The sequence below is a fragment of the Lissotriton helveticus genome, chromosome 11 (genome assembly GCF_964261635.1).
Source record: "Lissotriton helveticus chromosome 11, aLisHel1.1, whole genome shotgun sequence".
NCBI lineage: Eukaryota > Metazoa > Chordata > Amphibia > Caudata > Salamandridae > Lissotriton > Lissotriton helveticus.
This window is the reverse complement of record NC_136072.1, coordinates 825,748,266-825,767,065: the sequence shown is the minus strand read 5'-3', so window position 1 is coordinate 825,767,065 and position 18,800 is coordinate 825,748,266. Positions and strand designations below refer to the sequence as shown.

The following is an 18,800-nucleotide window of genomic DNA, read 5'->3' as shown; positions in this document are numbered from 1 at the left end:
CTGAAGCACACCCTGTGTCTCCATGCACCTGCAAGGTCCACCGCCCCAGCTACAGTCACCCTCAGTCCCTTCGGAGTCAAGGATCCATTGGACAATGTCTCAAGAACAGCCAACCTCCTAGTCCCTTGCCCCTCTAGCATCAGCCTCCACACTGCTTTATTTTACCCTTAGTGGTACGCAACTGCCCTGTAGGATACAGGATCAGTCACTTCCTCCGTGGGTAGCAGAACAAAACATCTGACAGGTGGGTTCTGCGGATCGTTTAACAGGGCTACATCCTGCCATTTCTTTCCCGCCCACCACAACTTCCGCCGACGTCAGAGCAGCATTTGAAAGAGCACCTATCTATTTCACTGCAGAATGAAGAAGCCATGGAGAGAGTGTTGGCCTCGGAAATAGGGACAGAACGTTGTTTTTGGTATTTGCTGAAGCCAAAAAAGGGCTGAGGCTTTCGTCCTTTCTCAACTTCTTTGTGCGCAAGAACTAACTCAGGATGCTCATGCTGGCCCAAGTTCTATCTGTCCTGGATAAAGGAGACTGGATGGTAGCAGTGGACCAGCAGGACATCTAATTCTGTATTTACGTCCTGCAGTCCCATAGACATTACTGGAGGTTCAAGGTGGGAAATGAACATTTTCAGTTTGTCATGCTCCCCTTCAACTTCACCAGTGCCCCTATGGTATTCATGAAAGTGATGATGATGCTTGCAGCATATGTTTGGTGGTCGGACATATCAGTCTTTCCCGTATCAACTATGGGCTGTTGTTGGTGGGCTCACCACCGTTAGTTCTGAACTACTACTAGATGGCGGCAAACCTTTTGACATCATTGGGGTTTACTTTCATAGTGCTGAAGTTACACCTGACACGTTCTTAGAGACTCTTCGTTCATCGGAGATGTAATGCATTCTAGATATGATGCATTTTTCACCTTTCCTCCAGATCAATGAGTCCAGGACTTTAAGGCTATTATTCCTGTGTTTCAGCCTCTATTCTGGGTCTTAGTGAAAGTGGCTCTGAGGCTTCTCGACTAAATGGCTTTGTGCATCCTGCTAGTTGACCATGCAAAATGGCCTATGCAGACTTTGCAGTGGGATCTGAAGTTTCAGCAGGCCCAACACCAAGGGCAGCTGGCAGATTCCACCAGCAACAGATGTGTCTCCCTACCCCACCCTGAGTTAATAATGGTAACAGATGCATCACTGCTGGACAGGGGAGGTGATTTGGGAGAGATGGAAATCAGAGGACTCTATTCTATCAGAGACCCCACTCCACATCAACCTTTTGGAGTTGAGGGCCATTTGCTTGGAGTTGAAAGCCCTCCTACTGTCCATCAGTGAGAGGCTGGTTCAGGTTCTCCCGGAAAAAAAACACTGCCACGTGGTATTACAACAAGTAAGGCGGGACGGGGTACTGGATCCTGTGCCAGGGGGCCCTGCATCTCTGAAACTGTCTGAATCATCAGGTAATTTCCCTAGTTGTGCACCACCTCGCAGGATTTTTAAATGCTAGAGCAGATGAACTCATTTTTTGATGCCTAACAGATCACAAATGGCAGCTACACCCGGAGGTGGCACAGGGCGTCTTACACCAATGGGGAGAACTATGGATCATTCTTTTAGCCGCTGTCAAGAATACACAATATCAGCATCTTTGCATGCTGGATTTCCTGAGAAGGCTCTCTCTCCCTCTCTGAGATACATTCCACCTGGAGTGGAGCACAGGACTCTTATATGCCTTCCGGCCTCTGCCTTTGTTGCCTTGCGGTCTAAAGATCAGAAGCAACTAGGCCCAAGTCATCCCAGTGGCTCTGGGTTGTGCCAGGAGAGTTTTGTACCTGGACCTTTTAGCCATGAGCATCTCTTCTCTGTTCAGGCTGCTGCTTCAGGAGGATCTTCTGTTGCAGCAGCTGGGCAGGGTCTTGCACCCTGGCCTGCACAATCTACACCCGAATGCCTGGACATTGAGTGGTGGCAGATGACTGCATTCATTCTCCCTCCCTAAGTAGAAAATGTTACCCAAAGCACCAGGTTAACTTCTACAAAGTGGCACTCGGACAACTTTGTGGCCTGGTGTGGCACCCGTAATACATGCAGGCAGGTATTAAGTTATTTTCGAGGTTCTCTGGGTCAAAGAAAGGTAAAGTAGTGCACGAAAGGATGTTATCAAGATGGCAGTCCTCTGTATTCAGATCTGCTATGCAGAGGTTAAGAAACAGCTTCCAGAAGACCTGAGAGCTCATTCCACATGAAGATTGCTATCCCTGCATTGACATGACAAGTGCACATTCTGGATATATGTCAGGCCGCAACATAGGGGCCAGTACAGGCCTTCATGAAGCACTGCTGCCTTGACATCCAGAGTGGACGGGAAGGACATTTTGCTCATTCTGTAATTCAGAACTTTTTGATGCGAACTATTCTAAAGGCCCACCCCCTTGGAAGGTACTACTTTGGTATCTACTCACAAGGTGATGACCCTATGGTTAGAAGTATGCATCAGCCGAACGACTTACTTACCTTCGCAATACTCATTCTGTATGGTAGATACACTTATCTAACCACGAATTCCTCAACACCCTCCCACCCCCATTCTGTGGAATGGTCTCCCTTTACCATCCAAAAAGGTCCCTGTCTCAATATGTGCACACTGGCACGTCTGATTGGTTGTTGGAATCCGCGTCCAAGGACGCAGCCAGTGCTAAGAAAAAACACTGACATCAGTATGCTGAGATGGCACTTATATGTGGCTCTGACCGTCCATTCCAGGGCGGCGTGAGGTCAGCAATCAGCTGTATAATGTCCCCTATCAGCACACTGAGTCTATGCTGTAAAAATCTTCTCTGTTCATCCTAGTGCATGGAGATATTCACAAGGTGAGGAATCTGCTGCTAGATACAGTATCCACTAGAAAGAGTACTACTGAATGTAAGTAACTAGTTCCTTAGTTCGATAATCCTTCACAGGGTATTACAATTGCAGTCTTACAGTCGGCATTTTATTTGTTGATTGGATCACAGAATATATTGAAGTTAAATTGGCTTTAGAAATATATATTATCAGATCTTTTTGTTCTCTATGCCATGCAGGGTTCACCTGCTCTACTGAAGAACGTTTTATCTGTAGAATTAACAAAATCTGTCTATCGCAATTAAAGTATGTGAAGTATCCTTAACTTCAGTGAATGTGCAAAATGTTTTAAATAAGTTGTATTGTCTTGGGACCAACACTTCAATGCAATGTGAATAACACTCTACTGAAATTGTTAGCCGATAGTGAGAGAGGTGTAAAAAAGGGAAGGAGGTCGGGATTGAATAGCATGGTGGAATGAAGTGTACAAGGTAAGAGGGTGTCTCAACAGCTGTTTTGAACTATGCTCTTCCCTGGGTCCACTTTTTTCTTCTGTGCTCACTTTCTTCTGGGTTTGCTTCAGGTAACTTCTATCACTACCTTCCTTGGTATGACACGCTGCCAGTGGTGGTGGTCACCTGCTTCTGGGAGGATATCACTAAAAGAATGGACACTCTAAACATCCTGTTGTCGTTGCAAGACAAGCTGGTGAGTGCACACAGAGCTATATATGTACATTTGACTTAGAGTGCTATACGTGTACACTGAGTTGTAAGTGTGCATATGACTGTCAGTTTGCATAGGGGTTGAGTGGTGATTTAAAACACACTGTCAGTGGTGGCCTGCTTCTAGGAGGACGTATACTCTGAATACCCCTTTATGAATGCATAGCAAGCTGGTGAGTGTGCACAAGGGTGTGAATATATATTTCACTTTAAGGACATATAGCGCTATGAATGTGTTTGGAGGTAGGAATGTCCACAAAGCATTGAGTATGAACTAGGTAGTAAGTGCAACCAGCACTACACAGACCACAACACCCAAATTGACCTCATAATCTGCAGCTGTCCCAGTCATCAAACATCCATCAGAACTCTAATTTATCAAGCAACAGCTGCTGTCATAACCTGCCATTGTTTACTAATTGCTTTTACCACCTATCCAATGGCCACTGCTGCGTAGACCTTTCAGCTTGCACTACTAACCAGCGGTACAGTACCCCTCCACTGCTACAAGATGGTAGGAACTTGTCTCTGGTATGTTGCATGGTTCCATGGTGCCTGTATTTTCCTTTCTTGATAGGAATCTTTCCTGAAAATCTTGAAGCCAGCTGGCAATTTCAGCCGCAAATTAGAGAAGAGCTCTGCCATCCATCTCCTGCAAGAGTTACAAGAATTTTGCCAGTGAGTATAGGGACTGGGTTACTAAATCCAAGCCTGCCAGATCCCCTTTTTAACTGAACCCCAACCTCTGGTGACCCCGTATTATAGCCCACTCTTGACTTCCTGCATACAAAATCTATTCCTGTCTGGCTCCCTAGAGAACCTTCTCAAGATCCCAGATTCTCCTGCCCCCTCACTAGCTCCCAGCCTCCTGTGCCCTTTGTTGAATGAAAGCCACCATTTGTTTATGCCAAACTCTCCTGCATCTCTATATCTCAGCTTCCACTTGCCTCTCATAGAGTTCCAGCCTCCACTGCCATGGAACCTTGTATGTCCTTTGACCTTCTTGTTTTGTTTCCTCTAAAGCCTCTCAAGGAGATGGCCTCTTTTTAGTGACGAGTGTCCAGCCTTTTATGTCTCTTCAGTAGATCCCATCTTCTCCTGGTTGTTGCCATGGAAGTGCTCCTCCACTGACAACCAATTTGCTACTTCCATGACTTTTGTTCCTTCAAATACTGTATTACAGGCCCCGGGGAAAGGCACACACACACACACACACACACACACACTTGTACCTAAACTGATATTGAATAGTTGCAGTGAAGCCTATCGTATTGAAGTTTGTCTGTTTTTTCTTACCTATACTCTCTACACTGAATGTTGTCATCATGACAAACTCCAGTTTATTCTCACTGTAACTCTGATTTCCAATCTTGTTGATATTGATAAGGTGATGGATTCTCTCCATTGAGTTAGATAACCCCTTTTGATTTAGACTCTAAAGTAACTTCTTTAAGTCTTTGTGTTCCACAGGAAGCCTCTCCCCAGCTTGGAAGGCAATGCCAGCACTGTGCTGGACGAACAACTTTGGACGCTGCGTCAACTGCTCTTGAATCAGGTTGCCAACGATTTGATGAAGTTGCGGGAGGATGAAAGAGCTGAGATTCCTCTCTTAGTATCTCATCTGCAGGACATTTTGCAGAAGATCTCATCTGTGGCTAATGAGGTGAGAGATCCAAATGTGAAAGCAGTCACAAGAGAGGTGTTGCATACTTTTTTATATTAACTGTAGCCAGTGCCGTTGTTCAGTGCTTCGATGCATCTGCATGTGACCTGTACGCATATACCATGGGTGTTTAGCATACAAACAACTGTAATTCAAATATTCGCTTCAGTTGTCAATTAATACCCAGGCTACTGCTCAGTCAAATCAGTTCTCTCAGGGGATTTCCATGTATAGTCATAAGCAGTTGAATAGTTCCGCCCACGTGCGGGGACTCCGGAACACTTCTTTAGATATATCTTCTTAAGTGGGATTTTTCACCTTTCTTCAGGAAGGCCTGCAAAGACACTTACGAGATAAAAAGACAATAATGCAGCCTAAATAAATAGGGTACTCTGGCCACATCCCATCTTGAGGTGAAAAAAGGGTCCAGTATACTATATTTTGTAACATTTTTTAAGTGTTCACCACACAGAAGAATCCCTTCACAAAACCCCTTTTTTCATGATATACATGATAGCGATGATAGGAGAGGACAGACTAGTCTCATAGGCTGCCATTATATGTCTCAAAATTTGAAGCTGTGCCTTTAAAAATCCAGAGACCACCATTATCCCATCGTGCACAGCTAGTGGCAGTTACTTCAGTTCTTTCTGGGTCCTGCTATCAGTACCCTGGACAGGGCCAGACTGGCAATGCCAGGCACGGGGCAATACCCCGGTAGGCTGGATGGGGTGGGGGCCGTTTTTTAGTCAGGGGGCTGGTTTTGTTTCAGGGGCCTGTTTTTGGTCCGGTGGCGTTAGTCAGAAAAAAATAATCAGACAAGATCGCCCCACATAGAAGCACAATGCTTCAAGTATGTGCTTTTATTTAAAAATTCATTGTACTCTGGGGGTTGTAGTCTTTGCTTGAATCGACTCAACTCATCTAATAACAATGGTCTGTGAAATCTCCTCTCTGGGTACATGGAGTGATCTGGAATCCCTGCTGGGTTACTATTAAAGAGATACAAACACTGAATAGCAGTGCAACTTGAACATTCTTAGACCAGGTACAACAGGGATCGAATGGGCACGATGAGGTTTGTTGTTTACAGGTGATAATTCCAGGGTGGGTGAGCCATGGAAGGGCATGGAGATCGAAGCGTTCCATTTCCCTGGTACGTTCACCAGTGACTATACAAAGAGTGAATGGGTGTTGAAAATCCACTCTTTTCTCTGTGAGAAGTTGGCCTGATATATGATGTTTCCAATTCTGGAACCACCTTGTATCAGTCCAAACAATCCCTTATGGTGTCTGGTTGTAAGTCAACCTTATTAGACAAGCTATCCTATGGGTAGCATGGACTAAGCAGCCTTAAAGGCTTATCTTAAGAGGTCGTGTTAAGCGAGCTGTTTTACCACATACAATCCTGTAATATCAAATGAAAGGACACCACACAAGTATGTATTATAAAAATATATGTATTTATTACTAAAAACAATCCCCAGTATTCTTTATGAATAAAGGGGCACAAGCGTTAAATCAAAAGCACAGTATAACATACAAAGTTGCACAATTTTGGATGAGGCCAAGGGGCCACTCAAACCATATACTAAATAAATGGTATAAGAGAGATCATTCGATCAGTGGTTAGGCCTAGGGCCTAGGGAATCGCTGGGAGCAGTCGGGTCAAGCAATGCTGAAGTCGGGAAAAGCCCGCGGGATTCGGGTGCAGTGCTGAAAGCACAAGCATGCATCAATGTTAAGTCAATGGTGCGTAAAAGTTACACAAATAGAGTTTAAGAACACTTCCGCTGAACCTAGAGGAACAAAACTTAAGACACAGACCCTAGAGGTGTGTACCAGTGTGGGAATACCGGCGTTGCAATGTTACCTCACACACAGGAAGTGGGTGCACAGGGTCGAAGTTGAGTCGGGTTTCGTCACGCAGGTTCTTGGTGCTTGAAGCTGAAAGGGCTGCAGGCGAGGTGAAGGAGAAGTGTCCGGTGGAGTCCAAGGGTGGACTCAAGTCGAAAAGTACCTGAAAGCAGTGGGGACAGAGTCTGGGTCACTCAGCAGTGACCAGGGTGGAACCAGGATGGAACCAGGCAATGTCGGGCGCAATCAGGTGATTGTCGAGGAGCTTCTCTCCGATGTCACGTGGGCTCTGGGGCGTCTACGAAGTCCAGGAGCAGGTCACGATCTGTCGCACGCAGGCTCTCGCCGTCGGCGCTGTTGGCTTCAAGATTGGAGCAAACAACACTTGGCAAAAGCAATCCACGCGGAACTGGAAGATTGCTTCTCACTGGGACCAGGAAGGTCAGAGTGGGGGCTCCTTTTCAGGGGAGCTGGTGCAAATCTGGAGCAACCAGAATCACAAGTCGAATTTCAAGTTTCGTCGGCACAGGGGCCACAAGCCAGCGGGCAAGTGACCGGACCAACGCGTTGAGCCAAAAGAAGCAGAAGGGCCCCACGCAGCACTCGTCGATTGTGGAGGGCTGAACTTCGGTGCAAGAGTGGCTCAGGGTTGGGGCTTCTTAAATGCTGTTGTACAGCTTCGAGGGTCACTCGTGGGCTGCACGGTCAGCGTCTCGTGGTCTTTTCAAGATGGCGTGCCCCACGCTTCCGGTCGCCTCCACGGGTCTCAGCTCTGCAGGGACTGTGGATCGGGCTGTTAGAAGGCAGGCAAGCTTGATCTCGTCGATCTCTGTCGCTCGAGTTCCGGCGGGAACTGCAACAAAGCAGACGTCGATGGCTGGATGGTGCCTGTTTGCACAGCGTGGTCACTCCTTGACCACAAGGGAGATTCTTCAGTCTTCTACGTCGAGTAGGATGTCGAAGGGTCCAGAGTTTCGTTTCTTATGTTTCATCAGGATAATCTGAAGTGCTTTGGCACTGCTCCCATTCTTATACCAATCTAGGGGGCTGGATTACCTGCTAGGTCCCCTCCTATGGGTGGGACCCAGGAAGTGGGTGGATACACCCCCTTCCTTTGATCCAGGCCGCGCTGGCACGAGGGCTGGAGTGCCCCAGAACTGGTTTGGCCAGATTATGCAAGGGGCAGCCTTGTGCTCCCCAGGCAGTGTCTGGTTTCTTTCAAACCTCCCTGCTACAATCCACTATCTCCTGTCTGGGGGGGTGTGACACCTCCCTGCGACAGGAAACCCTTTGTCCAGGCCCCTTTGGCTGAGTTTCGGTCAGCTTCAGGGGGTCAGACTTGTGTCTGTGGCAGAAGCATCCATTTTGTGGATCTGAGGCCCTTTTAGAAATTAACCGCATTTGAGTAAAGTAACATGTCTTACCCCTCTAGAGGGGTGGAATGCTATCCCCGTCGCCAGAACTGGCGAGGGGATAGTATTCCAAATCGTATGACACCTAACACGACATGTTTTGATAAAGCCAAACCAAAGTTGCTATATAACCGCGAGGATTATAATGCACTTAAGAGTATATGGTATGGCATTATCCTGAAACAGCTTAGGGCGTTGTTCCCGACGGCTGCAGACAGGCTCAGCTCATGCTAGAGCTCCCTCTCACATTAAACCACGCACTCTGCCTCCAGGATTGATGAGGCCTTCCATAGGAGTGGCTCACAGGTTTATATGTGTCCAGATATGGGTTTAGATATAGGTATTCTATATCTAAGCAAGGGGTGATTACACCACTTTGCCCCAGCTGAGTGATCAGCCAGTTATGTCAATTTAAGAACCAGCCAGGGGTGGCAAAAGATATGCTGCAGCCCCTGGTAGGCCTTGGTGGCTCCTATGCCCTGGGCACCTATAGTGCATGGTACAGGGGCTGACAAGGAGTCCATTTCCAATTGTGGTATGTACCTATAGCACATGTATTAATAATTTAGAGAGAGAACAGCAGGCTGGGGGTCTGATTAGCAGGCCCACAGCCTCAGTAGTCCAAAACCAGTAAAGCAAAAAGCAAACATTTGGGGTGACCATAGGATAGCAGATCCTACTCTCCTACACAACCCCCCCCCAAACGCAGGGACATTAAACTAACCTTGACCAGATAAGTCTTCATGTTCTAAGTGGAAGTACCTGGAGAGACCATCTGCATTACCATGGTCAGTCCCTGGGCGGTGCTCCACTGTAAAGTCCATCCCCTGTAGGGAAATGGACCACCTGAGCAGTTTGGGATTTTCACCCTTCATCTGATTGAGCCACAAGAGGGGCTTATGGTCTGTCTGAACTAGGAAGTGAGTTCCAAACAAGTAGGACCTCAACTTCTCCAGGGCCCAAACCACAGCAAAGGCCTCCCTCTCAATGGCTGACCAACGTTTCTCACTGGGAGTCAGCCTTCTGCTAATAAAAGCAATGGGCTGGTCTTGACCATCTTGATTAAGTTGTGAAAGCACAGCTCCCACCCCCAACTCAGAAGCATCTGTCTGTACAATGAACTGTTTGGAGTAGTCAGGACTCTTCAGGATAGGTGCAGAGCACATGGCCTTCTTCAGGTCATCAAATGCCTTCTGACAGCTAACTGTCCACTGAACCTTTTTTGGCATCTTCTTGGATGTCAAGTCATTTAATGGTGTCACAATGGACCCATAGTTTTTCACAAACTTTCTGTAATACCCAGTCAGGCCCAAGAAGGCTCTGACTTGTGTCTGGGTAACTGGAGGAGCCCAGTCCTGTATGGTCTGGATTTTGCTCTCCAGTGGTTGAACCTGACCTCCACCCACTAGGTGGCCCAGGTACACAACCTTACTCTGCCCTATCTGGCACTTGGTAGCCTTGATAGTCAGGCCTGCCTTTTGCAGGGCCTCCAGAACCTTCTTCAGGTGGATCAGGTGATCCTCCCAGGTGGAGCTAAAGACAGCAATATCATCTAGATATGCTGCACAAAAGTCATCCAACCCAGCAAGGACTTGATTCACCAACCTTTGGAAGGTGGCAGATGCATGCTTCAAACCAAAGGGCATCACCACAAACTGATAATGTCCACTGGGGGTAGAGAATGCTGTCTTGGCTTTTGACTCCTCAGCTAGTCTGATTTGCCAGTAGCCAGCTGTCAAATCAAATGTGCTCAGAAACTTGGCAGAAGCCAATCTGTCAATGAGCTCATCTGCTCTTGGAATGGGATGTGCATCTGTCCTAGTGACAGCATTGAGACCTCTGTAGTCCACACAAAACCTAATTTCTCTCTTTCCATCTTGGGTATGAGGTTTTGGCACAAGGACTACTGGGCTGGCCCATGGGCTCTCTGATGGCTCAATCACTCCAAGCTCCAACATCTTTTGCACCTCAGCCTTGATACAATCCCTGACATGGTCAGGTTGCCTGCAGATCTTATTCTTGACAGGCAGACTGTCACCAGTGTCCACCTCATGGGTGCACCAGTTTGTCTGGCTGGGTGTGAGTGAAAACAAGTGTCTGTGGGATTGCAAAACCTGTCTGCAGTCCATCTGTTGCTGGTCAGTGAGGCTGCCTGCCAAGGCTACTCCATCAACTGAACCATCATCAGGGTCCTGAGAAAGCAGGTCTGGGAGAAGGTCACTCTCTTCCTCCTGTTCCCCATATGTGGCCATGAGCAAGCTCATGTCCTCCCTGTCCACAAATGCTTTCAAACGATTCACATGGAGCACCCTGTGGGGGTCCTAGGGGTTCCAAAGTCAACCAGGTAGGTGACTTCTCCCTTTTTCTCAATGATAGGGTAGGGTCCAGTCCATTTGTCCTGGAGTGCGGCTGGGGCCACTGGCTCCAACACCCACACCTTCTGCCCTGGCTGGAACTCAACCAGAACAGCCTTTTGGTCATGCCAAGCTTTCTTTAATTCTTGACTGGCCTCCAGGTTTTTGGATGCTCTCTCCATATACTCAGCCATCCTGGAGCGGAGACCAAGTACATAGTCCACTACATCTAGCTTAGGCTTTTTGAGAGGTAACTCCCATCCTTCCTTCACCAAAGATAGTGGACCCCTCACTGGGTGGCCAAACAAAAGTTCAAAAGGGCTGTAGCCAACCCCCTTCTGTGGGACCTCTCTGTAAGCAAAGAGCAAGCAGGGTAAAAGAATGTCCCATTTCCGCCTAAGCTTCTCTGGTAATCCTTTTATCATTCCCTTGAGGGTCTTGTTGAATCTCTCCACAAGCCCATTGCACTGTGGGTGATAGGGTGTGGTAAACTTGTAGTTTACTCCACATTCCTTCCACATTGCTTTCAAATAGCTAGACATGAAGTTAGTACCTCTGTCTGATAATACCTCCTTTGGGAAGCCCACTCTTGAGAAAACTGCAATTAGGGCTTTTGCCACCACAGGTGCTGTGGTGGTCCTCAGGGGAATAGCTTCTGGATACCTGGTGGCATGATCCACTACCACCAGTATAAATCTGTTCCCAGATGCTGTTTGAGGATCCATGGGACCCACAATATCTATTCCAACTCTTTCAAAGGGTACCCCCACCACAGGTAGTGGTATGAGGGGGGCCTTTGTTGTGCCACCTGACTTATCACTGGCTTGGCAAGTGACACAGGAGCGACAAAACTCCTTGACATTTTCTGACATATGAGGCCAGTGAAAGTGTGAAACAAGCCTGTCCCATGTTTTGTTCTGGCCTAAGTGTCCTGCAAGGGGAATATCATGGGCCAAGGTAAGAAGGAAACCCCTAAACTTCAGAGGTATGACCAACCTCCTGGTTGTACCAGGCTTGGGGTCTCTAGCCTCTGAGTAAAGGAGTCCATCATCCCAATACACAGTATGGGTACCTTGGGCATCCCCTGCAGCCTCAGCAGCAGCCTGCTGTCTGAGGGGTTCAAGTGAAGGGCAATCTAATTGAGCCTGCCTCAGGTCTGCCCTGGAGGGTCCCCCTGTCCCCAGAAACTCAACCTGGTCAGGTTCAAGTTCCTCAGAGACAGTCTCCTCTTGGAGTGCAGAATCAGTTTCCTGTGAAACCTGATCCTCAACCTGGGGCAAGGTGGAAGGCTCAGCCTTTCCTCTCTTGCTCCTTCTCTTGGGTTGTGGTTGGTCTATTGTTTCAAGATCCACCACTGGTTCAGGAAGGCACTTCTTAGCCTGAGACCTTGTCACTGCAAGGACATGAGCTGAAATCCCTAGCATTTCTGCATGAGTCCTGTACTCCACTTCTGACCAAACTGAGCTTTCAAGATCATTGCCTAACAGACAGTCTACTGGGAGGTCTGCACTCACAACAACTTTCTTTAGGCCATCTACCCCTCCCCAGGAAAAGTTCACAACTGCCACACTATGGGAAGTAGTGGAGTTGCTTGCATTGGTCACTAGGTAACTTTCACCTAGTACAATCTGTCCTGGGTCCACAAAGTCAGGTGTCACCATTGTGACACTGGCACATGTGTCCCTGTAGGCCTGAGCCAGTTTCTCATTGATTAAAGGCGTCTGCCTATATTTGCCCAGGTTACTGGGACTCACTGTAGTGGACAAAGCTAAGTCCACATCATATAGGAGAACTGCCTGAGTAGGGATTCTGACTAGGCCAGATCCTACTTCAGTACCCAGGGTTAACCCTACTACACCCTTTGGCTGTGTTCCACCACTGCTTACTGAACTAGGGGGTGCAAGTGCTTTAGGAGCTGCAGTGGTGGGGACTGGATTTGTCTTGGTGCATTCACTGCCCCAGTGTGAAACTGATTTGCAGGTATTACACCAAGGTTTCTTTGGGCCATTATTCTTCTTTTTCTTGTTTCCATTTTGGGAACCACCCTCCTTATTACTATTTTGGGGGCCTGAAGACTTCTGGTCCTTTTCTTTATCTTTCTGATTCCCACCCTTCTGGTCTGTTTTCTTCTGGTCACCACCTTGGTTCTGGGGTTTCTGCTTAATCCTTGTTCTGACCCATTTGTCTGCCTTCTTTCCCAATTCTTGGGGAGTGTCAGATCAGAGTCAATAAGGTATTGATGCAACAGCTGGTTTGTACAGTTATTAAGGATCTGTTCTCTCATGATAAGATTGTACAATCCTGTATAGTCTGAAACTTTACTTCCCTGCAACCAACCCTCCAGAGCCTTAGTGGCACAATCTACAAAATCAGTCCAGTCTTGAGTCTGTGCTTTTTGGGTGTCTCTGAACAACAACCTGTATTGCTCAGTGGTTAGGCCAAACCCTTCAATAAGAGCACTCTTCAAGACAGAGTAGTTTTTGGCATCCTCAGGTCTAACTGTGAGGAGCCTGTCCCTCCCTTTCTCTGAAAAGGAGTACCATAAAATTGCAGCCCACTGATCCTGAGGAACCTGCTGTACCATGCAGGCTCTCTCAAGAGCAGTCATCCATTTGTGGATGTCATCCCCTTCCTTGTAGGGGGCCACAATTTTTGTCAGGTTTCTATTACCATAGCTCCTGTCTTTTTCTCTAGGAATATTGCTGCCACCAGTGACATCTAAGCCACACAATTTCTGCTCTCTTGCCAAGGCAAGTCTAGCTTGAGCCAGGGCTACCTCCTCCATCTCTATTTGGAGTTTGACAGCTCTCATCCTGGCCTTATGCTCTATCTTCTGAGAGGAAGTCATACCTCTCTGAGATTCTCTTGAGGCACTAGAAATATGAGAGTCCCCTGATGGAGATCTCACTCTTCTGTTGCCTGGGAGAATGCTCTGGTGGGATCTGGGGAGGTGCTGGCCCTCTCCTTTTCCCAGTAGGTTTAAGTTGGCCTGGTTAAGCCTGGCAACTACAACCTGGTTAACCCCTTGATCCTGATCTTCAGGGTCCTCTACCTCTGAGTCCTCCTCCTCTTCTACCTCCTCATCTTCCTCCTCTGGGGTGGTCTCAGTGGCTGGGGGGTTCACTCCATCTCCTGATTCTAAGGGAACTGCATTTGCCTTTTCTAAGTCATCCTGTTCTAGAATGGCTATCAGGGAAGGAATGGTGGGACTTCTGCCCCTTTTTAACCCTCTTGAGATGCACAAGGCAACCAAGTCTTTGTGGGTTAGTTTGTCATAGCTGGAAGTTGCCTGGGTAAGGTCAACTGTCACAGGAACAGACCCTGAGGCTCTTCCTGTGTCAGACATGACTCTACTGTGGTGTAAGTGATGCACCTACCTACACTAAGTGTTTCCCTACTGTACCTTGCTAGTGAGTTGTAGTCAGGGTGTGCTAATCCCTTTAATCTACAACTACTAAGTTCAGTAGAACTTAAATATGCTAAGCTTTTGATTTATATGTACCAAAAGGTACTTGATGTGATCTTTCAATTTGATAAAAAGATTGCAATGGTAAAACAACAGCAAGCTCAAATCCGCACCGCTGCTCACCAATGTGAGAAGTTGGCCTGATATATGATGTTTCCAATTCTGGAACCACCTTGTATCAGTCCAAACAATCCCTTATGGTGTCTGGTTGTAAGTCAACCTTATTAGACAAGCTATCCTAGGGGTAGCATGGACTAAGCAGCCTTAAAGGCTTAACTTAAGAGGTCGTGTTAAGCGAGCTGTTTTACCACATACAATCCTGTAATATCAAATGAAAGGACACCACACAAGTATATATTATAAAAATATATGTATTTATTACTAAAAACAATCCCCAGTATTCTTTATGAATAAAGGGGCACAAGCGTTAAATCAAAAGCACAGTATAAAATACAAAGTTGCACAATTTTGGATGAGGCCAAGGGGCCACTCAAACCATATACTAAAAAAATGGTATAAGAGAGACCATTCGATCAGTGGTTAGGCCTAGGGCCTAGGGAATCGCTGGGAGAAGTCGGGACAAGCAATGCTGAAGTCGGGAAAAGCCCGCGGGATTCGGGTGCAGTGCTGAAAGCACAAGCATGCATCAATGTTAAGTCAATGGTGCGTAAAAGTTACACAAATAGAGTTTAAGGACACTTCCGCTGAACCTAGAGGAACAAAACTTAAGACACAGACCCTAGAGGTGTGTACCAGTGTGGGAACACCAGCGTTGCAATGTTACCTCACCCACAGGAAGTGGGTGCACAGGGTCGAATTTGAGTCGGGTTTCGTCACGCAGGTTCTTGGTGCTTGAAGCTGAAAGGGCTGCAGGCGAGGTGAAGGAGAAGTGTCCGGTGGAGTCCAAGGGTGGACTCAAGTCGAAAAGTACCTGAAAGCAGAGGGGACAGAGTCTGGGTCACTCAGCAGTGACCAGGGTGGAACCAGGATGGAACCAGGCAATGTCGGGCGCAATCAGGTGGTTGTTGAGGAGCTTCTCTCCGCTGTCACGTGGGCTCTGGGGCGTCTACGAAGTCCAGGAGCAGGTCACGATCTGTCGCACGCAGGCTCTCGCCTTCGGCGCTGTCGGCTTCAAGATTGGAGCAAACAACACTTGGCAGAAGCAATCCACGCGGAACTGGAAGATTGCTTCTCACTCGGACCAGGAAGGTCAGAGTGGGGGCTCCTTTTCAGGGGAGCTGGTGCAAATCTGGAGCAACCAGAATCACAAGTCGAATTTCAAGTTTCGTCGGCACAGGGGCCACAAGCCAGCGGGCAAGTGACCGGACCAATGCGTTGAGCCAAAAGAAGCAGAAGGGCCCCACGCAGCACTCGTCGAGTGTGGAGGGCTGAACTTCGGTGCAAGAGTGGCTCAGGGTTGGGGCTTCTCAAACGCCGTTGTACAGCTTCGAGGGTCACTCGTGGGCTGCACGGTCAGCGTCTCGTGGTCTTTTCAAGATGGCGTGCCCCACGCTTCCGGTCACCTCCACGGGTCTCAGCTCTGCAGGGACTGTGGATCGGGCTGTTAGAAGGCAGGCAAGCTTGATCTCGTCGATCTCTGTCGCTTGAGTTCCGGCGGGAACTGCAACAAAGCAGACGTCGATGGCTGGATGGTGCCTGTTTGCACAGGGTGGTCACTCCTTGACCACAAGGGAGATTCTTCAGTCTTCTACGTTGAGTAGGATGTCGAAGGGTCCAGAGTTTCGTTTCTTATGTTTCATCAGGATAATCTGAAGTGCTTTGGCACTGCTCCCATTCTTATACCAATCTAGGGGGCTGGATTACCTGCTAGGTCCCCTCCTATGGGTGGGACCCAGGAAGTGGGTGGATACACCCCCTTCCTTTGATCCAGGCCGCGCTGGCACGAGGGCTGGAGTGCCCCAGAACCGGTTTGGCCAGATTATGCAAGGGGCAGCCTTGTGCTCCCCAGGCAGTGTCTGGTTTCTTTCAAACCTCCCTGCTACAATCCACTATCTCCTGTCTGGGGGGGTGTGACACCTCCCTGCGACAGGAAACCCTTTGTCCAGGCCCCTTTGGCTGAGTTTCGGTCAGCTTCAGGGGGTCAGACTTGTGTCTGTGGCAGAAGCATCCATTTTGTGGATCTGAGGCCCTTTTAGAAATTAACCGCATTTGAGTAAAGTAACATGTCTTACCCCTCTAGAGGGGTGGATTGCTATCCCCATCGCCAGAACTGGCGAGGGGATAGTATTCCAAATCATATGACACCTTACACAACATGTTTTGATAAAGCCAAACCAAAGTTGCTATATAACCGCGAGGATTATAATGCACTTAAGAGTATATGGTATGGCATTATCCTGAAACAGCTTAGGGAGTTGTTCCCGACGGCTGCAGACAGGCTCAGCTCATGCTAGAGCTCCCTCTCACATTAAACCACGCACTCTGCCTCCAGGATTGATGAGGCCTTCCATAGGAGTGGCTCACAGGTTTATATGTGTCCAGATATAGGTTTAGATATAGGTATACTATATCTAAGCAAGGGGTGATTACACCACCTTGCCCCAGCTGAGTGATCAGCCAGTTGTGTCAATTTAAGAACCAGCCAGGGGTGGCAAAAGATATGCTGCAGCCCCTGTTAGGCCTTGGTGGCTCCTATGCCCTGGGCACCTATAGTGCATGGTACAGGGGCTGACAAGGAGTCCATTTCCAATTGTGGTATGTACCTATAGCACATGTATTAATAATTTAGAGAGAGAACAGCAGGCTGGAGGTCTGATTAGCAGGCCCACAGCCTCAGTAGTCCAAAACCAGTGAAGCAAAAAGCAAAAATTTGGGGTGACCATAGGATAGCAGACCCTACTCTCCTACATTCTCCACCTTGAATTCCAATGTTGCATACATCCATTGAGCTGTCCCTTCATGTTTCCATCCATGGTATCGCTCTTTGTGTTCCGTCACACCATTCATGGGTGCCTGTATGTGGGCCCCTATCAGTGCTTTATGTGAGAAAGGTGTACCTTCAAGTGTTCTATCTAAGGATGTTGTGTTGCCACTATATATTCTCTCTGTGTGCATAGGCAAACACTTATAAGGTCCGAAAGGCGAGACCTTTTGGCTATGCTAATGCTTGTTTTATATAGTGTTTCCTTACCTCACTTTTCTCGTTCTTAGTATTTTCAGTAGCTGTTATTGCTTTTACCCTGTTCGCTGGTATTACATTTACAAATCTTGGCATCATGGGACACTTAGTTAGTCTTCGTTGGCTTACAAGCTGGCATTGCCTGAATCAAAGTACAAGTGTGGCGAGGACCTGGTTGGACAGAGTGAGTCCCTTCACTAATTTTAGAGAGGGGACACTGCGCCCCCCTCAGCTTGAGTCGGAAATTTTATTCTTTTTTATATAAGAAACTGGAACTCGTGGTGTCCCCTTACTTGTACCCAATCTCTAAAACTGTTATATTATAGCCAGTGCTAATGGAATTATACGTAGGAGAGGACCAACTTATGCAGTAGGTTGACTAAATTATGTGGCAGCAAAAGGCAAATAATGCCGCACATGTTGTGTTAGTGTAATCTTATTATTTTTGCTTTTTAACACATTTAAACACTTTTTTTCAAATGTTATACCTCAGTATGACCAGTATTACCAGTTTAACACTCCAAATACAGATATAAGGAACATAAAGGGGAACAGTCAAACTTTAGGAAGGACCCTCCACTGTGCTGCAATGCGTTTCTGCATTTTCTTTTTGATAATCAATTTTATTGGCATTTTAACCACTTCCATGCTAATGACAAGGTCAGCTCGTCATGCAGTTTACTGGAGCTGTGCTTATGACGAGTTGACCTTGTCATGAACAATGGGAATTCATGAAGTTTAGCACACAGCGGGAATTGCCTTAGCAGGCAAGGTGTTAAGAAGAACAAAACAGTAACAGATCATTGGTTGCAGCTCATACTTAGCAGAAACAATAAAACGAAAGACAACGGAGCACATGGGTTGAATGAGGTCAGTCCGTTCCGACAATACCTTGTATATATACCATGTTCTTTCAGTGCAGAACGCAAGCAATAATAAAAGCAAAACATTCCATAAACACCGGAAAAACACTTTTTCTGTTGTTTTTAGTTGCGCGAAAATGTGTAACCACTGATAACAACTGTTTTTTAAGATATTGAAAACACTGAAAAAACCCCACCAGAATTTACCAAAAATAGAAACTGAAAACAGGAAAGCCTAACCATATCTTAGGGAACAATTCAGGAGAACCCCGGGATTCAAATAAAGCCTCTTCTTGGGTTCCACACCAGTCCACCCCCCTCCGCCACCCCTTCACTGTTGGAGGTGTGTCCTGTAGCCAGGCGCGGGCTATTTCCCGCTTGGCAACGGCTAGCGCCGTCCCCAGCAGGCGCTTATCCGCTCTAGATCCATCCAGGCCATCAAAGATCCCCAACAGCAGTCGTAGTGGGTCATC

At 47.4% G+C, this 18,800-nt stretch overlaps 1 protein-coding gene across 4 annotated transcripts in view; it reads left to right on the top strand.

Moving 5' to 3' along the window:
* The window catches only part of LOC144792108 (myoferlin-like), a 2,487,894-nt gene that overhangs the window by 2,259,087 nt on the left and 210,007 nt on the right, over positions 1–18,800 (top strand). For 2 of the 4 annotated variants that reach the window (XR_013602508.1, XR_013602509.1), the window contains exons 20-22: positions 3,432–3,556; positions 4,151–4,251; positions 5,028–5,236. Coding sequence is in view for 2 of the 4 variants with exons in the window: in XM_078666979.1 (XP_078523105.1) it covers positions 3,432–3,556; positions 4,151–4,251; positions 5,044–5,236 (419 nt within the window). In the remaining 2 variants the exon portion in view is untranslated. The remainder of the gene's footprint in view (positions 1–3,431; positions 3,557–4,150; positions 4,252–5,027; positions 5,237–18,800) is intronic. The other 2 variants (XM_078666979.1, XM_078666978.1) reach the window with 1 other exon arrangement.